The sequence below is a fragment of the Phaseolus vulgaris genome, chromosome 6 (assembly GCF_000499845.2).
Source record: "Phaseolus vulgaris cultivar G19833 chromosome 6, P. vulgaris v2.0, whole genome shotgun sequence".
Classification (NCBI taxonomy): Eukaryota; Viridiplantae; Streptophyta; class Magnoliopsida; order Fabales; family Fabaceae; genus Phaseolus; species Phaseolus vulgaris.
The window spans coordinates 24,501,273-24,522,827 of NC_023754.2; the positions used below are offsets into that span (position 1 = coordinate 24,501,273).

General features: G+C 28.9%; 2 protein-coding genes and 1 pseudogene across 6 annotated transcripts; 2 read left to right on the top strand and 1 right to left on the bottom strand.

Annotated features, from left to right (window-relative positions):
• The first annotated feature begins 177 nt into the window (after positions 1–177).
• LOC137832125 (wall-associated receptor kinase-like 8) lies at positions 178–5,068 on the top strand. Its single transcript, XM_068640138.1, has 4 exons — positions 178–1,107; positions 1,475–1,534; positions 3,246–4,444; positions 4,592–5,068. The coding sequence occupies exons 1-3, from the start codon at positions 249–251 to the stop codon at positions 4,439–4,441; spliced, it is 2,115 nt and encodes a 704-aa protein (XP_068496239.1). The 5' UTR covers positions 178–248; the 3' UTR covers positions 4,442–4,444; positions 4,592–5,068.
• On the bottom strand, positions 3,499–7,691 carry LOC137832126 (DNA oxidative demethylase ALKBH2-like). Of its 5 annotated transcripts, none has more exons than XR_011084519.1 (6): positions 7,408–7,691; positions 6,749–6,865; positions 6,431–6,620; positions 6,060–6,292; positions 3,923–3,962; positions 3,499–3,812 (listed from the first exon to the last, which is right to left on the bottom strand). XR_011084519.1 is itself a non-coding variant. In XM_068640140.1 (5 exons), the coding sequence occupies exons 1-4, from the start codon at positions 7,615–7,617 to the stop codon at positions 6,102–6,104; spliced, it is 708 nt and encodes a 235-aa protein (XP_068496241.1). In that variant the 5' UTR covers positions 7,618–7,691; the 3' UTR covers positions 3,499–3,812; positions 6,060–6,101. The 5 variants fall into 5 exon arrangements, 3 of the variants coding, with proteins under 3 accessions (XP_068496241.1, XP_068496242.1, XP_068496240.1); XR_011084518.1 differs by having other exon boundaries at positions 3,923–4,238; XM_068640140.1 differs by lacking the exon at positions 3,923–3,962.
• An 8,205-nt stretch (positions 7,692–15,896) lies between these two features.
• Positions 15,897–20,694, top strand: LOC137832128 (putative wall-associated receptor kinase-like 16; annotated as a pseudogene).
• The last annotated feature ends 861 nt before the right edge of the window (positions 20,695–21,555 follow it).

Below are 21,555 nucleotides of genomic sequence, written 5' to 3' on the forward strand. Positions count from 1 at the left end.
TCTTCATTTGCCTCCCCTTATCTTTCACATATTTTAATATCTTGTATTTACTCCTTTTTGAAAAGTCAAATTAGGCTGCTCTGAGCCTTTTCCTGGAAGATGTCAAAATTATTAAGAAACCAATAAACTATTGTTTAATATTAGGCAATCTTGTGAAAATCATAGTAATATAAACACCCATATCCTGGTATGAAGTTGGAGGCTTGCACCAACACCTCTTGAATCTTGAAGCAGCGAAACAAGCCACAATGATTTTGAAATTGGTGATCCATTTCATCATTTTGGTAATGCGGGAGGTATCTGCATATCCTCCAAGAATTGGTAGGACACGTGTAGAAAAGCCTGGCTGTGAATGGCAATGTGGAGATGTTTCAATTCCCTTTCCGTTTGGAATGAAGAGTTCGAAGTGCTATGCAGGGAAATGGTTTGAAATAGAATGCAGAAACACTTCCTCCTATAACAATTACAGTCACACACCTTACCTGAAGTCAATAGGAGTGGAAGTGATATCCTTTGATCTCAGAAGAGGCCTGGTTACTATCAATCATCCTATTTACCGTAGTAACTGCGGATCCAAAGATTCTCCGCGGGTCAACCAGTCCCTGGAAGGAAGCCCTTTCGTGTATTCCCGTAAATACAACAAATTTGTGGCCGCAGGTTGTAATATTATGGCTTTTTTGCAGTTAAATGGGTCAGGTAGTGGTTGTGTCTCCATTTGTGACGAGGACTACAAGGTGGGTGACGCTAATTGTAATGGGAAGTCATGCTGTGAGAGTTCCCTGCCACTGTACCTTACACAATACAGCACTGTAATAAAAGCTTTAAAGGATAATGAAACGAGTCATGGGTGCAGTTACGCCATGGTTGTAGAGAAAGTTCTGAGCTACCGCTACTACTTTCCTGTGAATGGTGTGATGAAGGATTTAGCTGTGGTCCCTGCAGTGCTCGAATGGGAGATTGTGAACAGTTTGAACCTTACACTCCCTTTAGATCATCTCTCCTACTGTGATGATACTAATGTTACATCTTCACTATATAAACGTTCAGGTCAGAGATGTTCCTGCCGATTCACTTTCGGTAATCCTTACTTTGTCGGAGGTTGTAAAGGTAAATATATTATTTCCTGTTGTATAATTCAAGAATTTACGACTACAATATTGTTTTGTTTTTTCTTATTTTAATCCTAATTCTTATATTTTTAGTTCTTAAATACTACTTTATTTATTTATTTATTTAAAATTAATATTTTTTAGTCTATAAAATATGCATTTTTAATATATATATATTCAATGTCCATAAAATACTTTGAAAGAGAAAATACCCATAACATAAATATTAAATAATGGGAGTGTATTCTTTGAAACAGTTCTTATTTGCTGTTTTTCACTCCAATCTTTTTTTATTAATAGACATTGCTATCAGCATTTGTATTGAAAAACATTATTATAAATATTTTAAACTTTATTTTTCACAGATGATCCTCCTCCGATATACAGGAAATCGAGAAGTTCCGTAACAATATCCATCATAAAAGGTATGTATGAACTATGAAGTGGTTAATAATTTATATGATTTTTTTTTCTTAATTAGGAGCATTGATTATCTTTATATATTAAAAATATACTATTCACACACGACTAAAATAAAATAAAAAGTGCGAAAAATCAATAAATTAAAAAACATAATAAAACACAAAAATTATAATGTTAAACTTTATTCGTTACTATAAAAAAAATTTCAAGTATCGTATAAATCAACATTCTTTGACAGCATAAATCAACATTCTTTGACTGCATAAATCAACATTCTCTTGAACTTACACTATTTGTTAAGACGTACATGACTTATTCATACCATGTCTACTGTTTTGAAATAAAAAAATCGCTAGCAACCTAGCACAGAAATAAAGCAAGATATAACGTAAATAAAATAATATAGTAAATAATTCAATAAACCAAATCAAACAAAAATTAGGAAATTTCATGATATTGAAATTATAGATCTGTTGTATGTAGGACTGTTTTCTCGTTTTTTTTTACATAAAAATATATATGTACAAACATAAACAGTAAAAATTCAAATGTCACACAATAAAATAGGTTTGTTAATATATTTAACAATGAAAGAAAAATGAGTTAAAAGTAACTTTTTATTGAATGAACAATATTCAAATAATTCAAAAATCGACTCAAAATATTTGAGTAACTTGAGTTATTCATTATTTTTTCTTTATTTTAATGTCGTTAATTAATAAAATTAACTAGAAGTTTTCAATTTCCATTAAATAAGATATATGAATGTGAAATATATTACATTGTTATGGGAGCTAATGAACTAGACCAATAAGTCATTGATGTAATGGAAATTGAACTTCTTTTTCTTGAAATAGGATTTTGAACTTAAATTTTATTGATAGAAAAAAATATAGTGGGAAAGGAAATCTATTGGAAAGTAATGATTCACGTTCTTTGTAAAATATTAGTTATCATTAAAGTTGGTGAATATTTTCTACCAGTAATATATTTAAATTAAAGGTAAATAGTATCCCAGTAATTATATTATTATATAAGTATGATTTAAATTTGAATAAAAAAAATAAAATTTATAAAATTTAATATATTTTTGTGGATATGAATTAAGCTGTAAATTTTGTGGGATAAATGTGGTTTGTAAAAATTAAAGTGAATTTAAGATGTAAATTATTATAGTACATGTTTGTATAAAATAAAAGCTATTTTTTATCGAATCTCTTCGCATACCTAGTTTTACTTGTGTGTCTTGGCAATGTTAATCCATACCTATGATGATCACTAATATACATCAATATTATAGTTAAAAAAATATAGTTTTTTGTTAACTTGAACTGTGTATACTTTTTAAATTAAAATATAGATATTTTGTTATCATACTAACCAATTTTGGCAACATCCTACTTTCATTACAAGAAAATTACTATAACCTTAACTTGGGCAGTGGATTCAGACTTGATATACTTCTCCACATTTGCATATGCCCTTTTCATATTTGGTAGATACATTAAATAACTCCACACATACATACTGTTTTATAATATCTTATTTAAATACTCTTATGTGCTTATACATATACATATATATATATATAAGGTTTTCCAATGTTGGAAATTTGTTTTAGTTTAATCTTAATTGTTAGACTTTCTAAATGCTCAAAGTTGCGTATAAGTGAAAAAGACTTATTTTAATGTATTGATGTGGTAAACTGTGTAGGAGTTTCTATAAGCTTCGGATCCATCATTTTACTCATTATTTTATGGCGAGTGTTGAAGGCTACAAAAAAAACTATAGTGGGAAAATACAGAAAAAGAATCTTCAAAAGAAATGGAGGATTATTGTTAAAACAAAGATTGTCTTCTGGTGAAGTTAATGGGGATAAAGTTAAACTTTTCAGCTTAAAGGAGTTGGAGAAGGCTACCGATAACTTCAACACGAATAGAGTAATTGGAAAAGGAGGTCAAGCTACTGTTTACAAAGGCATGTTGATTAATGGAATAATTATTGCAGTGAAAAAATTTAAGGTCCAAGGTAAAATAGAAGAATTCATCAATGAATTTGTCATTTTGTCACAAATTAACCACAGAAACGTGGTCAAGTTGTTAGGAAGTTGTTTGGAGACTAAAATTCCTTTGCTTGTTTATGAATTCATTCCTAATGGTAACCTTTTTGAGTACTTGCATCAACAAAATGAAGATTTGCCAATGACATGGGACATTCGTTTGAGAATTGCCACTGAGGTTGCTGGAGCTTTGTTTTACTTGCACTCTGCTGCTTCTCAGCCTATTTATCATAAAGATATCAAGTCAACAAATATACTTTTGGATGAAAAGTATAGAGCAAAAGTAGCAGACTTTGGTACATCTAGAATGATTTCCAGTGATGTTACTCACCTTACTACAGTAGTTCAAGGAACATTTGGATACTTGGACCCTGAATATTTTCAAACTAGTCAATTCACAGAAAAAAGTGACGTCTACAGCTTTGGAGTAGTTCTTGTTGAACTCTTAACAGGGAAAAAGCCAATAACCCACACAAGTTCAGAGGAAGCCAAAAGTTTAGCTTCATATTTCATCATGTGCGTGGAGAAAGATTGTGTATTTGATATTATTGATGAAAGGGTGATGAAGGAAGGGGAGAAAAATCATATCATGGAAGTTGTCAATCTTGCAAATAGATGTTTAGAGCTGAATGGAAAGAGACGACCAACTATGAAGGAAGTCACATTAGAATTAGAAAGTATTCGAAAATTGGAAGGAAAGTCAAATGCACAAGAAAGACATAATGAACTTGTTAGAAGTGAAGACTATCAATCTTGGGATGATTACTCTACTATCTTAGAAATAAGGTCAGCTTTTGATCTAAGTAACAGAACACCAAACTTGGAAGATATTCATATTCGTACCATATAACGGGTAAGTATTCTTAATTTTTGTGTTAAATAAAATTATTTTGGTTAACTAATAAGTATATAACCTTCAATAAAATTTTGAAGGTTATACTTGAACATTGTGATTATACGTTATCAAATGATTATTGATAAGTTTTCCTATGTATATTAGATTGTATATGATGTATACCACGATTGCACAAATGCACTTATGTTTGCGGCTGTTGTATTCATTGGTCACATGGTGAGGCTATTGAGTTCATGAAGGTCTGCAGAGGAGTTGAGGGCATTTGACTCTTTTATTATGAAGACTATCACATAGAATATACTCTTAGTGGTTGTGGTTTCCCAATGTCTTTTTCAGTATGGATGGTGTTGCTTATTCTTTTGGGTAAAAGTATGCAGTGAACATTCCTAGCAACAATTTTGTGGCATCAGCTTGTGTTCTATAGTCACATCACACCTACTCATTTCTCTTTGTAGCTGTAAGGAGGATGTTTCCTTCCTTGTTGTAGTTTATAAGTTAAGCTAGTTAAGATAGTGGTATGCATAAGAGATTTTGGTTTTCTTTTGTTATATTTCTTTTTAATGTAGAATTATGATATATTGACAACTTATTATCTTTTATAATAATATATTTGTGAAATTACATTATGCTTTTCATTATTATATAATTCCTGTGTTTGTTGTGTTTGTTGGAAGAGGAAAGACACATTAAATTGTTGATTTATTCTTGTAGATGGAGAGGAAAGGTTTGTGGCCAAAAGAAGTGATTGTGTGATAGTTGTTCTTGTAAATTGTGTTGATTTAAGGGACATAGAGTTTGGTAGAAGTGATCATGGATTCATAAAGACTTCAAGCCACTTACGATTTTATATACCAAGGAAAAAAAAACTCTTAAACACAAATCATGTGTATAAGACGAATCATTAATTGATACAATCAAACTCAATCATCAGATGATATAATCAAACAAATCCATCATCATATAGTATATCAGTCGAAACATCACATAATAAATTAATTTGAATCATGACATTATACTTTAGTTTGAACATAAAATAATACATAATGAGATGATGTTCTATCGTAGATTCGTAATAAACAAATTGAATCCATTTTTAACTAATATCGTACTAAAAGTTGGTGTCCGTTTTGAATCGCATGAATCCATTCTGCATTTTGTAGGCACCTATCTCATATAATAGAATTATGCATAACTTAACAAAAGAAGAGTTTTATCGGGCCACAAAAAAACGAAAAGATGAACCAGATAAAATATCAATCTTCATCAAATTGAAGTAGTAGATATCAAGTTTATCACAACTGAAATTAATGATAGCATATCTATTTGGATATATATAGAAGTATGATTCTTTTATGAAGATAATTTGCTACCACCACTCACTCTTTTCACTCTTTTCTTGGCTATTACGTTTTAATGATCTCAATATTTTATTTTACATTATAAGTAATCATGGATGAAAAATATATTTATAATAATAATATATTTTACTCAGGAACCACCACCAGGAGGTTTACTTAAGGAATTCATAATTCCACCAAAAAGACAATGGTACCAGTAACATGAACATATATATAAAGCTTTACAAATGTATCAACATGTCACAAAAACATACCTCTTAGCATACTAACCGAAACCTGCTCTGACCACAAGTCAATCAAAAAACCCGCCTAAAGGTAAGGTTAATGCGTGTGGCTTCAGCTTTCGTACGCTTGGGCACAGAGTGAATCCAATCTCTTTGGGTATAGCCTCTCATCACCAAAAGGGATCCATGTTTAAGTCTAAACGTATGCTGATCGTCATGGCTACCCTTCTTTAATCTCTTGCTGGCAGGTTCATCACTTCCATCTGAAGATCCACAACAAATGATAACAAGTTCATGCACATCCACATAAAAATCCACTACTATTGTATTAACATATACAGGAAGAAATACAGGAGACTCTGCAAATGTAATCACAACTCTAACAACAAAAGAAATTATACCGCAAGATTTTTTACATGGCTTCTTCTTCAGAACAAAGTCACGTTCACATCCAAAAGTTAGAGACGCAATTTCAGGTGTTGGTCCATAAAGCTTCTCATCGTCAGAATGCCAACCAACATAGTCATTACCACCATTGTACCTATTTAAGAGTAAGCTATTAAAACTACTCCCAGGAAGAGCTTTATGGACCTTCAGAAGTAAGTAGAAAGAAATATTAAGAAACACAACAAAACATGGGCAAAAAAGACATTAGTCAGATATATTGTCATTAATAGCAGAATTGATGAGGAACAATGTTGATTGAGAAACATTCTTACAGCATCCAATATGTCTTTAAGTGGTGGATAATCATCCCAAGAATATGCATGCGGCTGATATCCACTGTAAGTCAACTCAGTCAAACCTGGAGTTGCAACATAACATGTGTCTCGAGGCTATAGAGAATTACATTAAATGGCATTAGCATCTTTTGGTTCATCTATCCTATCCATATACAAGAGAGTAATCTGTAAGTTATGATTCATCTTATGTTAGGACTTAAGCACAAGTGGAGAACCCAACCCAATAAACTAGTTCCTTAGAAGGAAGAGTCTACCACATCAAATAGTTCATCCTACTCATATGAGACTCCTAACATCTTATGTCAGAATTGTGTGGTTATTATTCTCTTCACTCCTCGGTTACATGTACGAGGGAATTCATTGGTTGAAGACCCTGCTCAGTAATTTTTAAAGAAATTTTTAAAAGGAAAAGATTTTGAAACTATAATACCAAATCAGAAAATCAAGCCTATATAAAAAAAATGAACATTTGTTACACTAACTGCCTAAGAACAGGGGTGTATTTTCAAACTAGATTGATGGTTAATAGCCTCACTTTTTTATTCTAAAGGGTAAACGAGAAAAGATGAAATTGGTGTGGAATCCCACGTTCCAGGATGGGTAGAATTTGAAGGAAATGTGGGAACGATATGAACCTGAAGGAAGGATTTTCCGAAGACGCGAATGGTGGGTCTGGTCCATGGAATGTGTTTGTCGAGATATTGGAACCATTTCCATGACTGATCGGAGGGTATTAACCGCTGAATGTATACAATGTCGCTTCCATTTCCGAGATCCACCGTTTCCCTTTTCACACTCTCTTTAGGGTTCTCCTCCGGCACCGCCTTCAACTTCAACACATTCATCGGTGATCACAAAACGTTCATAGCCTCTTCACATTCTAATTGATAGAATAGAATTGCAAACTGTGATCATCCCATATTGTTTTTAGATAAACTAGCGAAACACATACGCTAAACCGCCTCTGCATCGAATTTTTTTTATTATTAATATATTGTATATTATTTTATATTTCTATCTTTTAAATATAAAATATCACTAAATAAAAAAAAAATAAAAACATTTTCGTTCATTGAGTTTTAACCTACTATTTTAATAATTAAGTTGTAGTAAAAAATATATTAAACAAATTTAAATTTATAACACAATAACATAACCAATTTTGAGTTGTTGTTACTAATATAAAATTAAAAAAGAGAAATATAATAATGAAAAGAAAAAAAAAAGAATAATAAGATAAGAAACTCTGTAACAAATTTTAAAAAAATATTTATTTTTCAATTTCTTTCTTCTTCTCTGCAAGAATGTTCCGAAAACATTCATCCTCCCATGTCCACATGTCAAGTTAACTTTGTAACTTAAAGAAATTAAGTCATCATTCTTGTTAATCACTAATTTTGATTTGTTGTTACTAACATAAAAGTAAAAAAGAGAAATATAATAATGAAAAGAAAAAAAAAGAATAAGATATGAAACTCCATAACAAACTATCTCTCCGCAAGAATGTCATATTCAGAACGCATTCATCCCCATCGATGCCCACATCAACAATGGTATCAAGATAACTCTGTACCTGTGCAGTATTCCGTATTCAGTGTATGAAAATAAAAATGAGTAACATTAACAATTAAACAACCAATAAAAGAAAACTCACTTACAGATACTAACGTGGGATGCGTGCTTCTTACTCTTATCTTGGAGAATGAATCTTTTTATCTAATGGTAGTGATATGAACAGAAGAGATAAAATAAGAAAGAGGAGGAGAGAAAAATGATAATAAAAATTCTAAATATAAATTCAAATTGAAAAGAAAGTGTGAGTGAAAACTGAAGAAATAAAGATATATTTCAAAAACCTAAATTCAAAAATTGTTTTACGTTAAAAAAACTCTATCCTGATAACTGTTTTAATATTTACAAAATTACAAAATAACTAAAAATAATATATAAAAAACAGTTATATATATCAAAAACAATCATGGAAGCATAGATGTATATAAGAAACAGTTATGAGGGAATCCCGATTATATATAGGTATAGATATAATTCTAAACATGTTTTTATTTATTATTTTTTCAATTAATTTTAATATATTAACCTTATAAAAAAATTACAAGGTTTAGTTTTTTAACATACCTAATTTTATCCATATATAATAAAATAAGAAACAAAATAAACAATATCTAATTAACATATAAACATATATTACTTTTTCATATTTGTATTTTAAAAATATATTCTTTTTCAAAGTGATTTAATATATACACAAAACAAAAATTTACAATCAAAACATAAAAACATTTATTTCTCTAGCTGCTCATTGAAGAGTTTTATCACATGCAATTTCAATACTATCATCACGGATTAAAGAAAACAAATACAAAACAAAACACAGGGTAAACTAGTTATTTTTAAGAATTCTAATATAAATTTGACATTTAAGAACAAGCATAATCCATCAAATTCTCATAATTTACATCGTCATCAAGTGTCTAGCATGATAACTATTATTATAAGTGAACTCCACCACAGGCAACATCTCATCCGAACCTCCCAGATGATCCAATACACATGTCCTCAACAGATCTTCTAAGGATTGGATCGTTCTCTCAGACTACCCATCTGTTTGAGGATGATATGCATAGTTCATTCTCAATTTAGTTCCCAATGAATCTTGTAGAGTCAGTCAAAACCGTGAAGTAAATCTGGGATCTCTATCTGAAACAATACTAGAAGACACTCCATGCAATCTCACAATCTCTTTGATGTATAATTGTGCCAACTTAGCCATAGATATCATTAAATTAGAAGAAAGTGAGCATTATTTGTCAGTCGATCAACTATCACTCAGACTACATCATGACTCCTTACTGATCTTGGTAAATTAATAACAAAATTCATAGCAATGTTATCTCATTTTCAGTCAGGAATATCCAATTGTTGCAGCAAATCACAAGGTCTCTGATGCTCCACCTTTGCCTTTTGACATATATAGTTTTGAGAAGGTGAGAAACATTTTCTAACTTTTTTTTCTTATTAGTAAAAAAATATTAAAAATTATAAAGTATGAAGAAAACTTACTATATAGAAAGTAACATCTAGACAATTTTTTTTAATAATTTTCAATTTATAAGAAATATAAGAAATTAAACTAGCTTTTGTATAACTTCTTGTTCTCTTATTATTTTAGAAAATAACTTTTTCATAGAAGTATACGGGACAATATTTTTTAAACAATTAAAATAGATAATATAATATTATCAAGAGTGATAGACTGGATAAAAAAATTGATGAAACATATATAAGTGCACCATAATAACAAATTAATTGTATTCAAAATAATATATTACAAAAAATCTAAAAATGTGTGTATAGAATTTTTCATCTCATTTCACATAAATCTTTTTATGTTTTAATTTAAATCAAACAAAATTATGTTTTTTAACTATATTATTCATGTTCTTGTATAGATATTGAGGCCCAAAGAACGATTGCTTGATGCATCCATCAGTCAGTCACTCTAACCTCCAATCTTCCTTTCCTCTAATTCTTCATTTCCTTCTCATCTTGCCTTTCGGCCAATTGGGAGCACAGACTCGAATGGTACCTGCAAAAGGCACTCCGACGATCAAGTCAGCAAAAGACTCGACACTCGGTTGTCAGAGCACTGTTGATAATGACATACCTGATTCTTGGAATCTGCGCTATTTATATTACCTTAATGGGTCTTCATTAGTGGGTCGGATTAGGGGATTTGACCGTGCTTAGTTTCGCACTAAGTAACTTTTAATTACGGATTAACTTCGCTGACTTGGTCATTCGGGAGCACAGACTTGGATGGTACCTGCAAAAGACACTCCGATGATCAAGTCAGCAAAGGACTCGACACTCGGTTGTCAGAACACTGTTGATAATGACATACCTGATTCTTGGAATCTGCATTATTTATATTACCTTAATGGGCCTTCATTAATGGGTCGGATTAGGGGATTTGACCACGCTTATAGTTGCACTAAATAACCTTTAATTACGGATTAACTTCGTTGACTTGGTCAACTCATGATTTGTCGTCATGGGACGGTCAGTCGCACAATACCTTGCAACTGTGGTTAACGTAAGTGGACGATCATGCGACTTGCGATGTTGACCGAATTTAGGGTTTAGATGATGTTAATATATTTAATTTTCTATTTTAAACTATTGGGCTTTGTTTGTTTGGCCCAACTTTCCTTTTCTGTTTCAGCTAGGTCTTAATCTTTTTCTTATATATACATAATGTATTTTACTCTCTAATATACAAGTGAATAAAATTTTCTTTTATATTTATTTTTCTCTACAATTAGGGTTCATCAAAACCTCTCTTTCTTCATTACGATTACGTGCGATTATGTACGCTACATTAAAGCATCACATCAGACAAGGAATATTCATATTCATTTACTGTAATATGGAGATCCCACATCGACTAGAGATTAAAGCCTTTCATTGTATATAAGTGGGTGCAATCCTCACCTCAATAAGCCGATTTTATGGGGTTGAGTTAAGCTTAAAGTTCACATTGTAACAGATGACCGTCCAACTCGTACCAGTACAATTCGAATGCAAATTACTTACTTAAGAGAAATTAAGTTTTAATGTACAATGATAGTTATAAGATATATTTTTTTTTGGTAAACAATAATTATAAGATTTGACCTCAAATAAACCACAAGGAGGACTTAGCTTAGTTTAAAAAAAAATCATCGACTGGTCCCATTGAAATTTGTTCATATGTAATGCAGAGAAGAAATAACGGTCAAGTAAACAAACATTATTCATTCTTCTTCATAAATGCAAGGAATTTTTACATCAAGAACAATGCTATCAACAAATATATTTTATTTTTCTTTAAGTTAAGTATTCAACATTAAACTACTTTTTAACACATAATATATATATATATATAGATATAAAGTGAAAATAAAAATTTGAAGTTGTTTAATTTGAAAAAAAAAACTTATATTAATAAAAAAACTTACATAACTCACTATTCAAATTATATAAAAATGGTTTAACATTATTCAACATCAAATAACATCCTAGTCTATATTAAAAAATCTTTCTTTTATTACGTGAACAATATTACAAATGTTCAGGAGATAAAATTTAAATAAAAATCAATTTTAAGTTTATAAAAATGAAAAACAAATTTAATTATATTATAATTCACTGTTATTAATGTTGAGTAGTTGAGTTGTTCATGACTATTGTTTTTACAAAGGTTTAGCTCAGCGTTTTAAATTATATAATCTATACATAACTTCTATTTAGGTTTGTGGTAATAGAAAAAGGCAATATGCAAAAAGGGTTGTAAAATACAAAAAGGACCCTTTTCCATTGTGTAGATGGGAAAGCTTTGGGGTACATGCGGAAAATGAGGAAGATTCCAACAAACCATGATGGATATAACATTCCACAGTAAATATGATTTGGAAAACCATTTTACCCGAAGGTGAATATGGTTCAACTCAGTTGATATTTTTTTTTCAAAAAAAGTAAATAAAATAAAATTAGATAGGGTATCTTAGTTGTTAGATTTATTTTAGGAGTGTTTCAATTTTATACATAAAGTAGTGACAAAAATCAACATGTTTAACACTATCCATAAGACTCAAAATATCTTCAAATTAAACCTCAAAAGAAATGCATGGCATCCTATACTGAAAAATCTACTACCTTAACCGAGTTCTAACAATTAATCTTTAGTTCATACAATACAAACAAACTTTTTTACAGCCAAATAAACAACGCGCAATGTTACAAATACTAATACAAATTAAATACAACCACCCACATCACACCCATCCAAAATTTGAGTAAACTTGCTCATCTGGATTCATTATACAAGTTTTGTAACTTTATCTGGATCCATTTATCGCTACATGCTTGTAACCAACAAAGAGGTTGAGTCTTAGTTAAAGAAATAAAATAGAAAAAAAAATGAGTGAAGTTAGATAAGAAATTATAGAACATGATTACCATATTCTTTTGCTGTATTCTGCATCTAAATAAAGGTTGGAATATTTTTATCATTAATTTTCCAAATTCATCTATTCCCTCTGCTTTAAGGGTTATTGACTCCCATTAAATAAAAAAACATACACATAACATTCCTAAATAATAATATTTGTTTAATTTTTTAATTTAAAATTCTAATATGTGTTATTATATTATTAAAATGGTTTGTCAAGTGAATGATATTTTTCGAATGAACAATGATATATTGGCACCTTGCTTCACTATACCGCATCTAATTAATGATATAAAAAATGGTATTTTTGTCATTTCGTATAAAAATTGAAGTTTTAGGCACAAAAAAAGTATACTAAAGCAAGGTTATCCATGTATCATTTTTCTTTTTGAAAGAATGTCAACAAATTTTTTTTTCTATTACCCTTCTTTAATCCTCATACTCTCTCGCTCTTCGATACTCTAAAACTTCTTCCTTAATTCACTAATGTTTGGTTTGGAGTTAACTTTGAAAAATGTACTTCGACGATCAAGTAAGTACTCAGTATTCAAGATGTGATGATAAGAACTGATTAAAAACATATCTTACTTTTATATGGAGAGTTTATTTATAATGTTTTGGTTATGGATTCATTTAAATAATTGGCTGAATCTAACATACAAAAGCATTAACTGATTTCATGAATAATTATTCATGTTTTTTCAGGACAGAAAGTTTCTGTAACTACTTTTAACAAGTATTTAATTTTAACTGTTTTAATTATATATTAAACTTTAACTAGTATTTAATTTTAACTGTTTTAATTATATATTAAACTTTAACTAGTATTTAATTTTAACTGTTTTAATTATATATTAATTCGATCAAGAGAGTGATATTAAGAGTACTCACTGAAGCATGCCTAAAAGTCAGCATGGTCGCTCTCAGACTTCCCACTACTGTTATAATTTATTCGAGCGCGTTATGTGTTCCAACTGGCAGTAGAAAACCTGAACGAAAGGTCAATAAAGAAGAAACCAAGAAATTGCTTACGACCATAAATCATAGTAATATAAATATCCATAGTCAAGGTATGAAGTTAAATACTATCTTTAATAAATTATTCTGAAATCATTTTTTTTTTTAATATTTCTTTTACTATATTTTTGTTAAATTTTGTGATTTTTTTATGATAGTATTTTATTTATTGCATATAATAATTGTGTATTGTTATGGGTATGTAGTTTATTGATCTAACTTGTGAGTTTGTGAAATACTAGAATACACACATTTTATTCTTTTTAAGAGTGAAAGTTTATCACAATTTTATACATAATTATATCGTTTACCTCACAAATTTTTAAATAAGATCAAACATAATTTATCCATTGTATACAGATGAAATTGATTTTCAGGGAGTTTTTTATATAAATAAAAAATATTCTCAAACATGTTTAATAAGTTTTATATCAAGCTTTGTGGACTTCTCCTAATAACATTGGAAAAGTTTATAAAAAATAATATTAACATCCTAACAATAAAGAAATAAGATTGTAAATAATAAATAAAAAATATTATTAAGTTTTTACTATATAAATAAAATAATTATTTTGTAAGTATAATTTTTATTTTTAAAGTTTTGAAATATTTTAAAAAAAACATTAGATATGCATATGTTTTTATGTTTAAAATTTATGAATCTCATAAATTATAAATTTTATAAATAAATATATTTTTTGAATTAGTAAAATATATTATTGATAATAATAATAATAATAGCATATGATTTTTAATACTCAAAATTTTATTTTATTTTGAGAAAAAAATAGATATAGATTTTCATAATATTGTATATAGATGTTTTTCATAATCATAACATAAAAAATTTCGAAAACATTAGTTATTGAAAATGTTATTTTTCTTAAAAACATAGCAAATTTGTTTTTTTTTTTTCAATTTCAATTTTTTTTGAAAAATTAAAATTTTTCTTTTATAAAACATTTGTCTCGTTTAAATTGAATAAATAGATTTTAATATCTCAAAAAATTATTATTTATCAATAAAAATATCACAATTTTAATTTTTAAATTTAATTATAATATATTGTTAGGTTATCAGAGTGATTTTTTAAGACGTCAAAGCATAATTTCTTAAAACGAAAATCAGAAAAAAGAGAGTAAAGTTAGATTATATATATAATAAACTCTAACTACTTATTTTCTTTCTCCATCATTCACTTGCCTGAACTTATCTTTCACATAATTTAATACTTTTCTTTCTATTTACTCCTTTTTGCAAAAGTCAAGTCAGGCTGCTCTCGGACTTTTCCTGGAAGCTGTCCTAATTAATCGGCACTAATGATTTATTTATAGAATTTTTTTTATTAATATAATAGGTTACTATTTATTATGTTTTTAGAATTTTTTATGAATATGTATAGTCTATTTATGTATCATTTTTGTTAATATATGAGTTTTGGTCTAGTTCTTCATATTTATGTTTTCTTTTTCTTTTTTTAATAATATTTTTTTTCATATGATGGCAAATTATTGTTGTTACTTGTTGAGGTGTTAACATAACTGAGTGTCAAATTGTATAATGATGTCTAACATGAAAACTTTTATTTAAAATTGTATACAATTCTTGAGATGATGAATTTAAAAATAAATATATATAATAAAGGATTCATTTATAATTAAATGATATAAAAAAATATTAAAATAATACTATTAGAAATTGTAATGTGATTGTATAAAAAATTGGAATGATATAGAAAATTGGGGGTGGTGAGTGTATCATTTTCCAACTCTTTCAGGAAAATTATATAGAATACCTCGTATGATAGTTTTTTAAAACAATATATAATAAAGAAAAAATTTATAATATAAAAAATAATTAAAATAATAATATTAAAAGTTATAAAAAAAGAAATTATCAATGTATCATGATTCTAGACTAATTTAATTCTCTTACGAAATTTACAAATGTAACTCGAACGACTTGAAGTCATCTATGATAAGAAGACAAAATATATATACCTATAAAACTGTTCTAATTTGTCAAAATTATTAAGAAGAAACCAATAAATTATAAATATTAGGCAATTCTATCAAAATCGTTGTAATACACCTCTTGAATCTTGAAGCAGACAGCAAGACACAATGATTCCGAAATTGGTGATCCATTTCATCATTTTGGTAATATGGGAGGTATCTGCACAAGGTGAGTTACCTGTAGCAAAGCCTGGCTGTGATTCGCGATGTGGAGATGTTCCAATTCCCTTTCCCTTTGGAATGAAGAGTTCGGAGTGCTATGCAGAAAAATGGTTTGAAATAGAATGCAGAAACGCTTCCACATATACCCATTACAGTCACACACCTTACCTCAAGTCAATAGGACTGGAAGTGACATCCATTTATGTCGAAGCAGGCACAGTTACTATCAAGCATCCTATTTACCGTAGTAACTGCGGATCCAAAGATTCTCCGCCGGTCAACCAGTCGCTGGAAGGAAGCCCTTTCGTGTATTCCCAAGAACGCAACAAATTTGTGGCCGCAGGTTGTAACAGTATTGCTATTTTGAAGTTAAATGGATCAGAAGTTAGTGGTTGTGTGTCCACCTGCAACGAGAACTACAAGGTGGGTGATATCGGAAATATCGAGCTTAGAGAAAGTGATTGTAATGGGACGTCTTGCTGTGAAAGTTCCCTGCCATCGTATCTTAAAGAATACAGCATTGAAATAAAAGGTTTAAAGGAGAAAGAAAGTAGTCATGAGTGCAGTTACGCCATGGTTGTACAGCAAAATCCGTACTACAGCTACCGATACTATTCTTATAATGCTCCCAGAAGCTACTTTCCTGTGAATGGTGTGATGGAGGATTTAGATGTAGTCCCTGCGGTGCTTGAATGGGAGATTGTGAACAATTTGAACCTTACACTTCCTTTAGATCCTCTCTCTGAGTGTATTGATACTAATGTTACATCTTCACGATATAAACGTTCAGGTCAGAGATGTTACTGCTTTGGTTCCGGTAATCCCTACTTTGAGGGAGGTTGTCCAGCAGGTAAATATATTATTTCAACCCTACCTAATTATAATTATTATACCTATTACTTACTGCACTTAAAAAGCTTCTTCTTTCTATGATAAACCTCTGGGCGTCTAATTTTGTTTACATGCTTAAAAAGCCAGTTATCAAAATAAAAACAATAATAGCAGATTTTATCAAAATATTCTTCTTAAAACGTAAAATTGTAAGAAGATAAAAAAGAAAAACAATTACAAAAATTGAGATTCTTTATCAGCATTCATTTGTATTGAATAACATTTTTATAATATTTTAAACTTTATTCTTCACAGTTTATCGTCCGGAACACAGCAAATCGATAAGTGCCGTAATAAAAGGTATGTATGAACTATGAAGTGGTAATAACTTATATGATTTTTTTCTCTTAATTAGGAACATTGATTATCTTTATATATTAAAAATATAATATTCACGCACGAGTAAAATAAATAAAAAAAGTGCGAAAAATCAATAAATTAAAAAACATAAAAAACAAAAATTATAATGTTAAACCTTATTCATTTCCTTAAAAAAAATGTATAACTGATTATGTTATTAATATATCTTATTCTATATGTGGTAAGTAATGTTGTAAATGTAACATATTAATTGAAAGATAATAGTTTTAATATTAATATTCAATGAAAAGAAAAAACGACCACATCAAATAGTTTCGTTAAATATCGTATGTAAACTTGTCAAACCAACAACCCTCACAATATCATGACTAATTTATTTTGTGACCTGCATTGAAGAAACTCATATTAGGAAATAATAAAACTTATTCTAGTGGATAGTAATCCAAAACATTCTAAATAATTATTGTATGTTATATATTTTTCAATAAAATTATTTTTGTAAAAGTGGTTGAAATTGACTTTAAAAGATTCTTTACTGGATAATGATATTTTGATATTCATAACAAAAACACCCACTTAACAACTCAAAATAATAAAATTTAAAATGCTAATATACATTATTACATTATTAAAGTGATTGTAAAATGGGTATATAATAATTTTCTTTACAATTTTAATGAACAATTGTGAGAATAAAATTGAAAAAGTAATTTTACACCACCGAATGTAGCTACGATAAATTTGATTATTAAATAAAAATATTTATATCTGACTTTTCCTTTATTTTTTTTATGTTTTTTCTTATAATATGTATTTTGATATTTGTTATTTGACTGCATAAATCAACATCGCTCTTGAACTTGCACTATTTGTTAAGACGTACATGACTTATTCAGACCATGTTTACTGTTTTGAAAAAAAATCGCTAGTTATATCAACATAGCACATAAATAAAGCAAGATATAACGTAAATAATTCAATAAACCAAATCAAACAAACATTATAGATCTGTTGTGTGTAAGACTGTTTTCTCTTCTTTTTTTTTAATTCTAAGATTATATAAAAATATATATGTACGAACATAAACAGTAAAAATTCAAATGTCACAATAAAATAGGTTTGTTAATATATTTAACAATGAAAGAAAAATGAGTTAAGAGTGACTTTTATTGAATGAACAATATTCAAATAATTCAAAATCGACTCAAAATATTTGAGTAACTTGAGTTATTTATTATTTTTTCTTTATTTTAATGTCATTAATTAAAAAAATTAACTAGAAGTTTTCAATTTCCATTAAATAAGATATATGAATGTGAAATATATTACATTGTTATGGGAGCTAATGAGCTAGACCAACAGTCATTGATGTAATGGAAATTGGAATTCTTTTTTCTTAAAGTAGGATTTTGAACTTAAATTGTATTGATAGAAAAAAATATGGTGGGAAAGGAAATCTATTAAAAAGTAATTATTCATGTTCTTTGTAAAATATTAGTTATCATTAAAGTTGGTGAATATGCCAGTAATATATTTAAAGTAAAGGTAAATAGTATCCTAGTAATTAATATAAGTATGATTTAAATTTGAATAAAAAAAATTACAAAATTTAATATATTTCAGTGGATATGAATTAAGCTGTAAATTTTGTGGGATAAATGAGGTTTGTAAAAATTAAAGTCAATTTAAGATGTAAATTATTTTAGTACATGTTTGTATAATAAAAGAGTTTTTTATCGGATCTCTTGGCATACTTAATTTTACTTGTGTGTCTTGGCAATGTTAATCCATAACTATGATGATCACTATTATACATCAATACTATAGTTAAAAAGATATATTTTTTTGTTAACTTAAATTGTGTATACTTTTTAAATTAAAATATAGATATTTTGCTATCATACTAACCAATCTTGGCAACATCCTACTTAAGAAAATGACTATAACCTTTACTTGGCCAGTGGATTCAGACTTGATATACTTCTCCACACTTGCATATGCCCTTTTCATATTTGGTAGATACATTAAATAACTCCACACATACATACTGTTTAATAATATCTTATTTAAATACTCTTATGTGCTTAAGTTCTTTGCCAGGAAAAGTTTTCTAGACTTAGTTTAGCATATTGGGCTACTAATTGAATCCAACAAGCAATATATTATAAATTTTTCTAAATTTGTGTTAGTTTAATCTTAATTTTTAGACTTTCTAAATGCTCAAAGTTGCATATAAGTGAGAAACACTTATTTTAATGTATTGATGTGGTAAAATATGTAGGAGTTTCTCTAAGCTTCGGATCCATCATTTTACTCCTTATTTTATGGCGAGTGTTGAAGGGTACAAAAAAAACTATTGTGGAAAAATACAGAAAAAGAATGTTCAAAAGAAATGGAGGATTATTGTTACAACAAAGATTGTCCTCTGGTGAAGTTAATGTGGATAAAGTTAAACTTTTCAGCTTAAAAGAGTTGGAGAAGGCAACAGATAACTTCAACACGAATAGAGTAGTTGGAAAAGGAGGTCAAGCTACTGTTTACAAAGGCATGCTGATAAATGGAACCATTATTGCAGTGAAAAAATTTAAGATCCAAGGAAAAATAGAAGAATTCATCAATGAATTTGTCATTCTGTCACAAATTAACCACAGAAACGTGGTCAAGTTGTTAGGAAGTTGTTTGGAGACTAAAATTCCTTTGCTTGTTTATGAATTCATTCCTAATGGTAACCTTTTTGAGTACTTGCATCAACAAAATGAAGATTTGCCAATGACATGGGACATTCGTTTGAGAATTGCCACTGAGGTTGCTGGAGCTTTGTTTTACTTGCACTCTGCTGCTTCTCAGCCTATTTATCATAAAGATATCAAGTCAACAAATATACTTTTGGATGAAAAGTATAGAGCAAAAGTAGCAGACTTTGGTACATCTAGAATGATTTCCAGTGATGTTACTCACCTTACTACAGTAGTTCAAGGAACATTTGGATACTTGGACCCTGAATATTTTCAAACTAGTCAATTCACAGAAAAAAGTGACGTCTACAGCTTTGGAGTAGTTCTTGTTGAACTCTTAACAGGGAAAAAGCCAATAACCCACACAACTTCAGAGGAAGCCAAAAGTTTAGCTTCATATTTCATCATGTGCGTGGAGAAAGATTGTGTATTTGATATTATTGATGAAAGGGTGATGAAGGAAGGGGAGAAAAATCATATCATGGAAGTTGTCAATCTTGCAAATAGATGTTTAGAGCTTAATGGAAAGAGACGACCAACTACGAAGGAAGTCACATTAGAATTAGAAAGTATTCGAAAATTGGAAGGAAAGTCAAATGCACAAGAAAGACATAATGAACTTGTTAGAAGTGAAGACTATCAATCTTGGGATGATTATTCTACTATCTTAGAAATAAGGTCAGCTTTTGATCAAAGTAGCAGAACACCAACCTTGGAAGATATTCATATTCGTACCATATAATGGGTAAGTATTTTTAATTTTTGTGTTAAATAAAATTATTTTGGTTAAATAATAAGTATATAACCTTCAATAAAATTTTGAAGGTTTTTTTTAAGGTTATACTTGAACATTGTGATTATACGTCAAATATGATTATTGATAAGTTTTCCTGTGTATATTAGATTGTATATGATGTATACAACGATTGCACATATGCACTAATGTTTGTGGCGGTTGTATTCAGATGGTGAGGCTATTGAGTTCATGAAGGTTCGCAGAGCAGCTAAGGGCATTTGACTCCTTCATTATGAAGACTATCACATAGGATATACTTAGTGGTTGTGGTTTCCCAATGTTTTTTTTTTCAGTATGGATGGTGTTGCTTATTCTTTTGGCTAAAAGGATGCAGCGAACATTCCTAGCAACAATTGTGTAGGATATTGGTATGCATAAGAGATTTTGGTTTTCTTTAGTTATATTTCTTTTTAATGTAGAATTATGATATATTGACAACTTATTATCTTTTATAATAATATATTTGTGAAATTACATTATGTTTTTCATTATTATATAATTCATGTGTTTGTTGGAAGAGGAAAGACACATGAAATTGTTGATTTATTCTTATAGATGGAAAGGAAAGCTTTGTGGCCAAAAGAAGTGATTGTGTGATAGTTGTTCTTGTAAATTGTGTTGATTTAGGGGACATAGAGTTTGGTAGAAGTGATCATGGATTCATAAAGACTTCAAGCCACTTAAGATTTTTATACTAAGGAAAAAAAAACTCTTAAAACACAAATTATGTGTACAAGATGAATCATTAATTGATACAATCAAACTCAATCATCAGATCATATAATCAAACAAATCCATCATCATATAGTACATCGGTCGAAGCATCACATAATAAC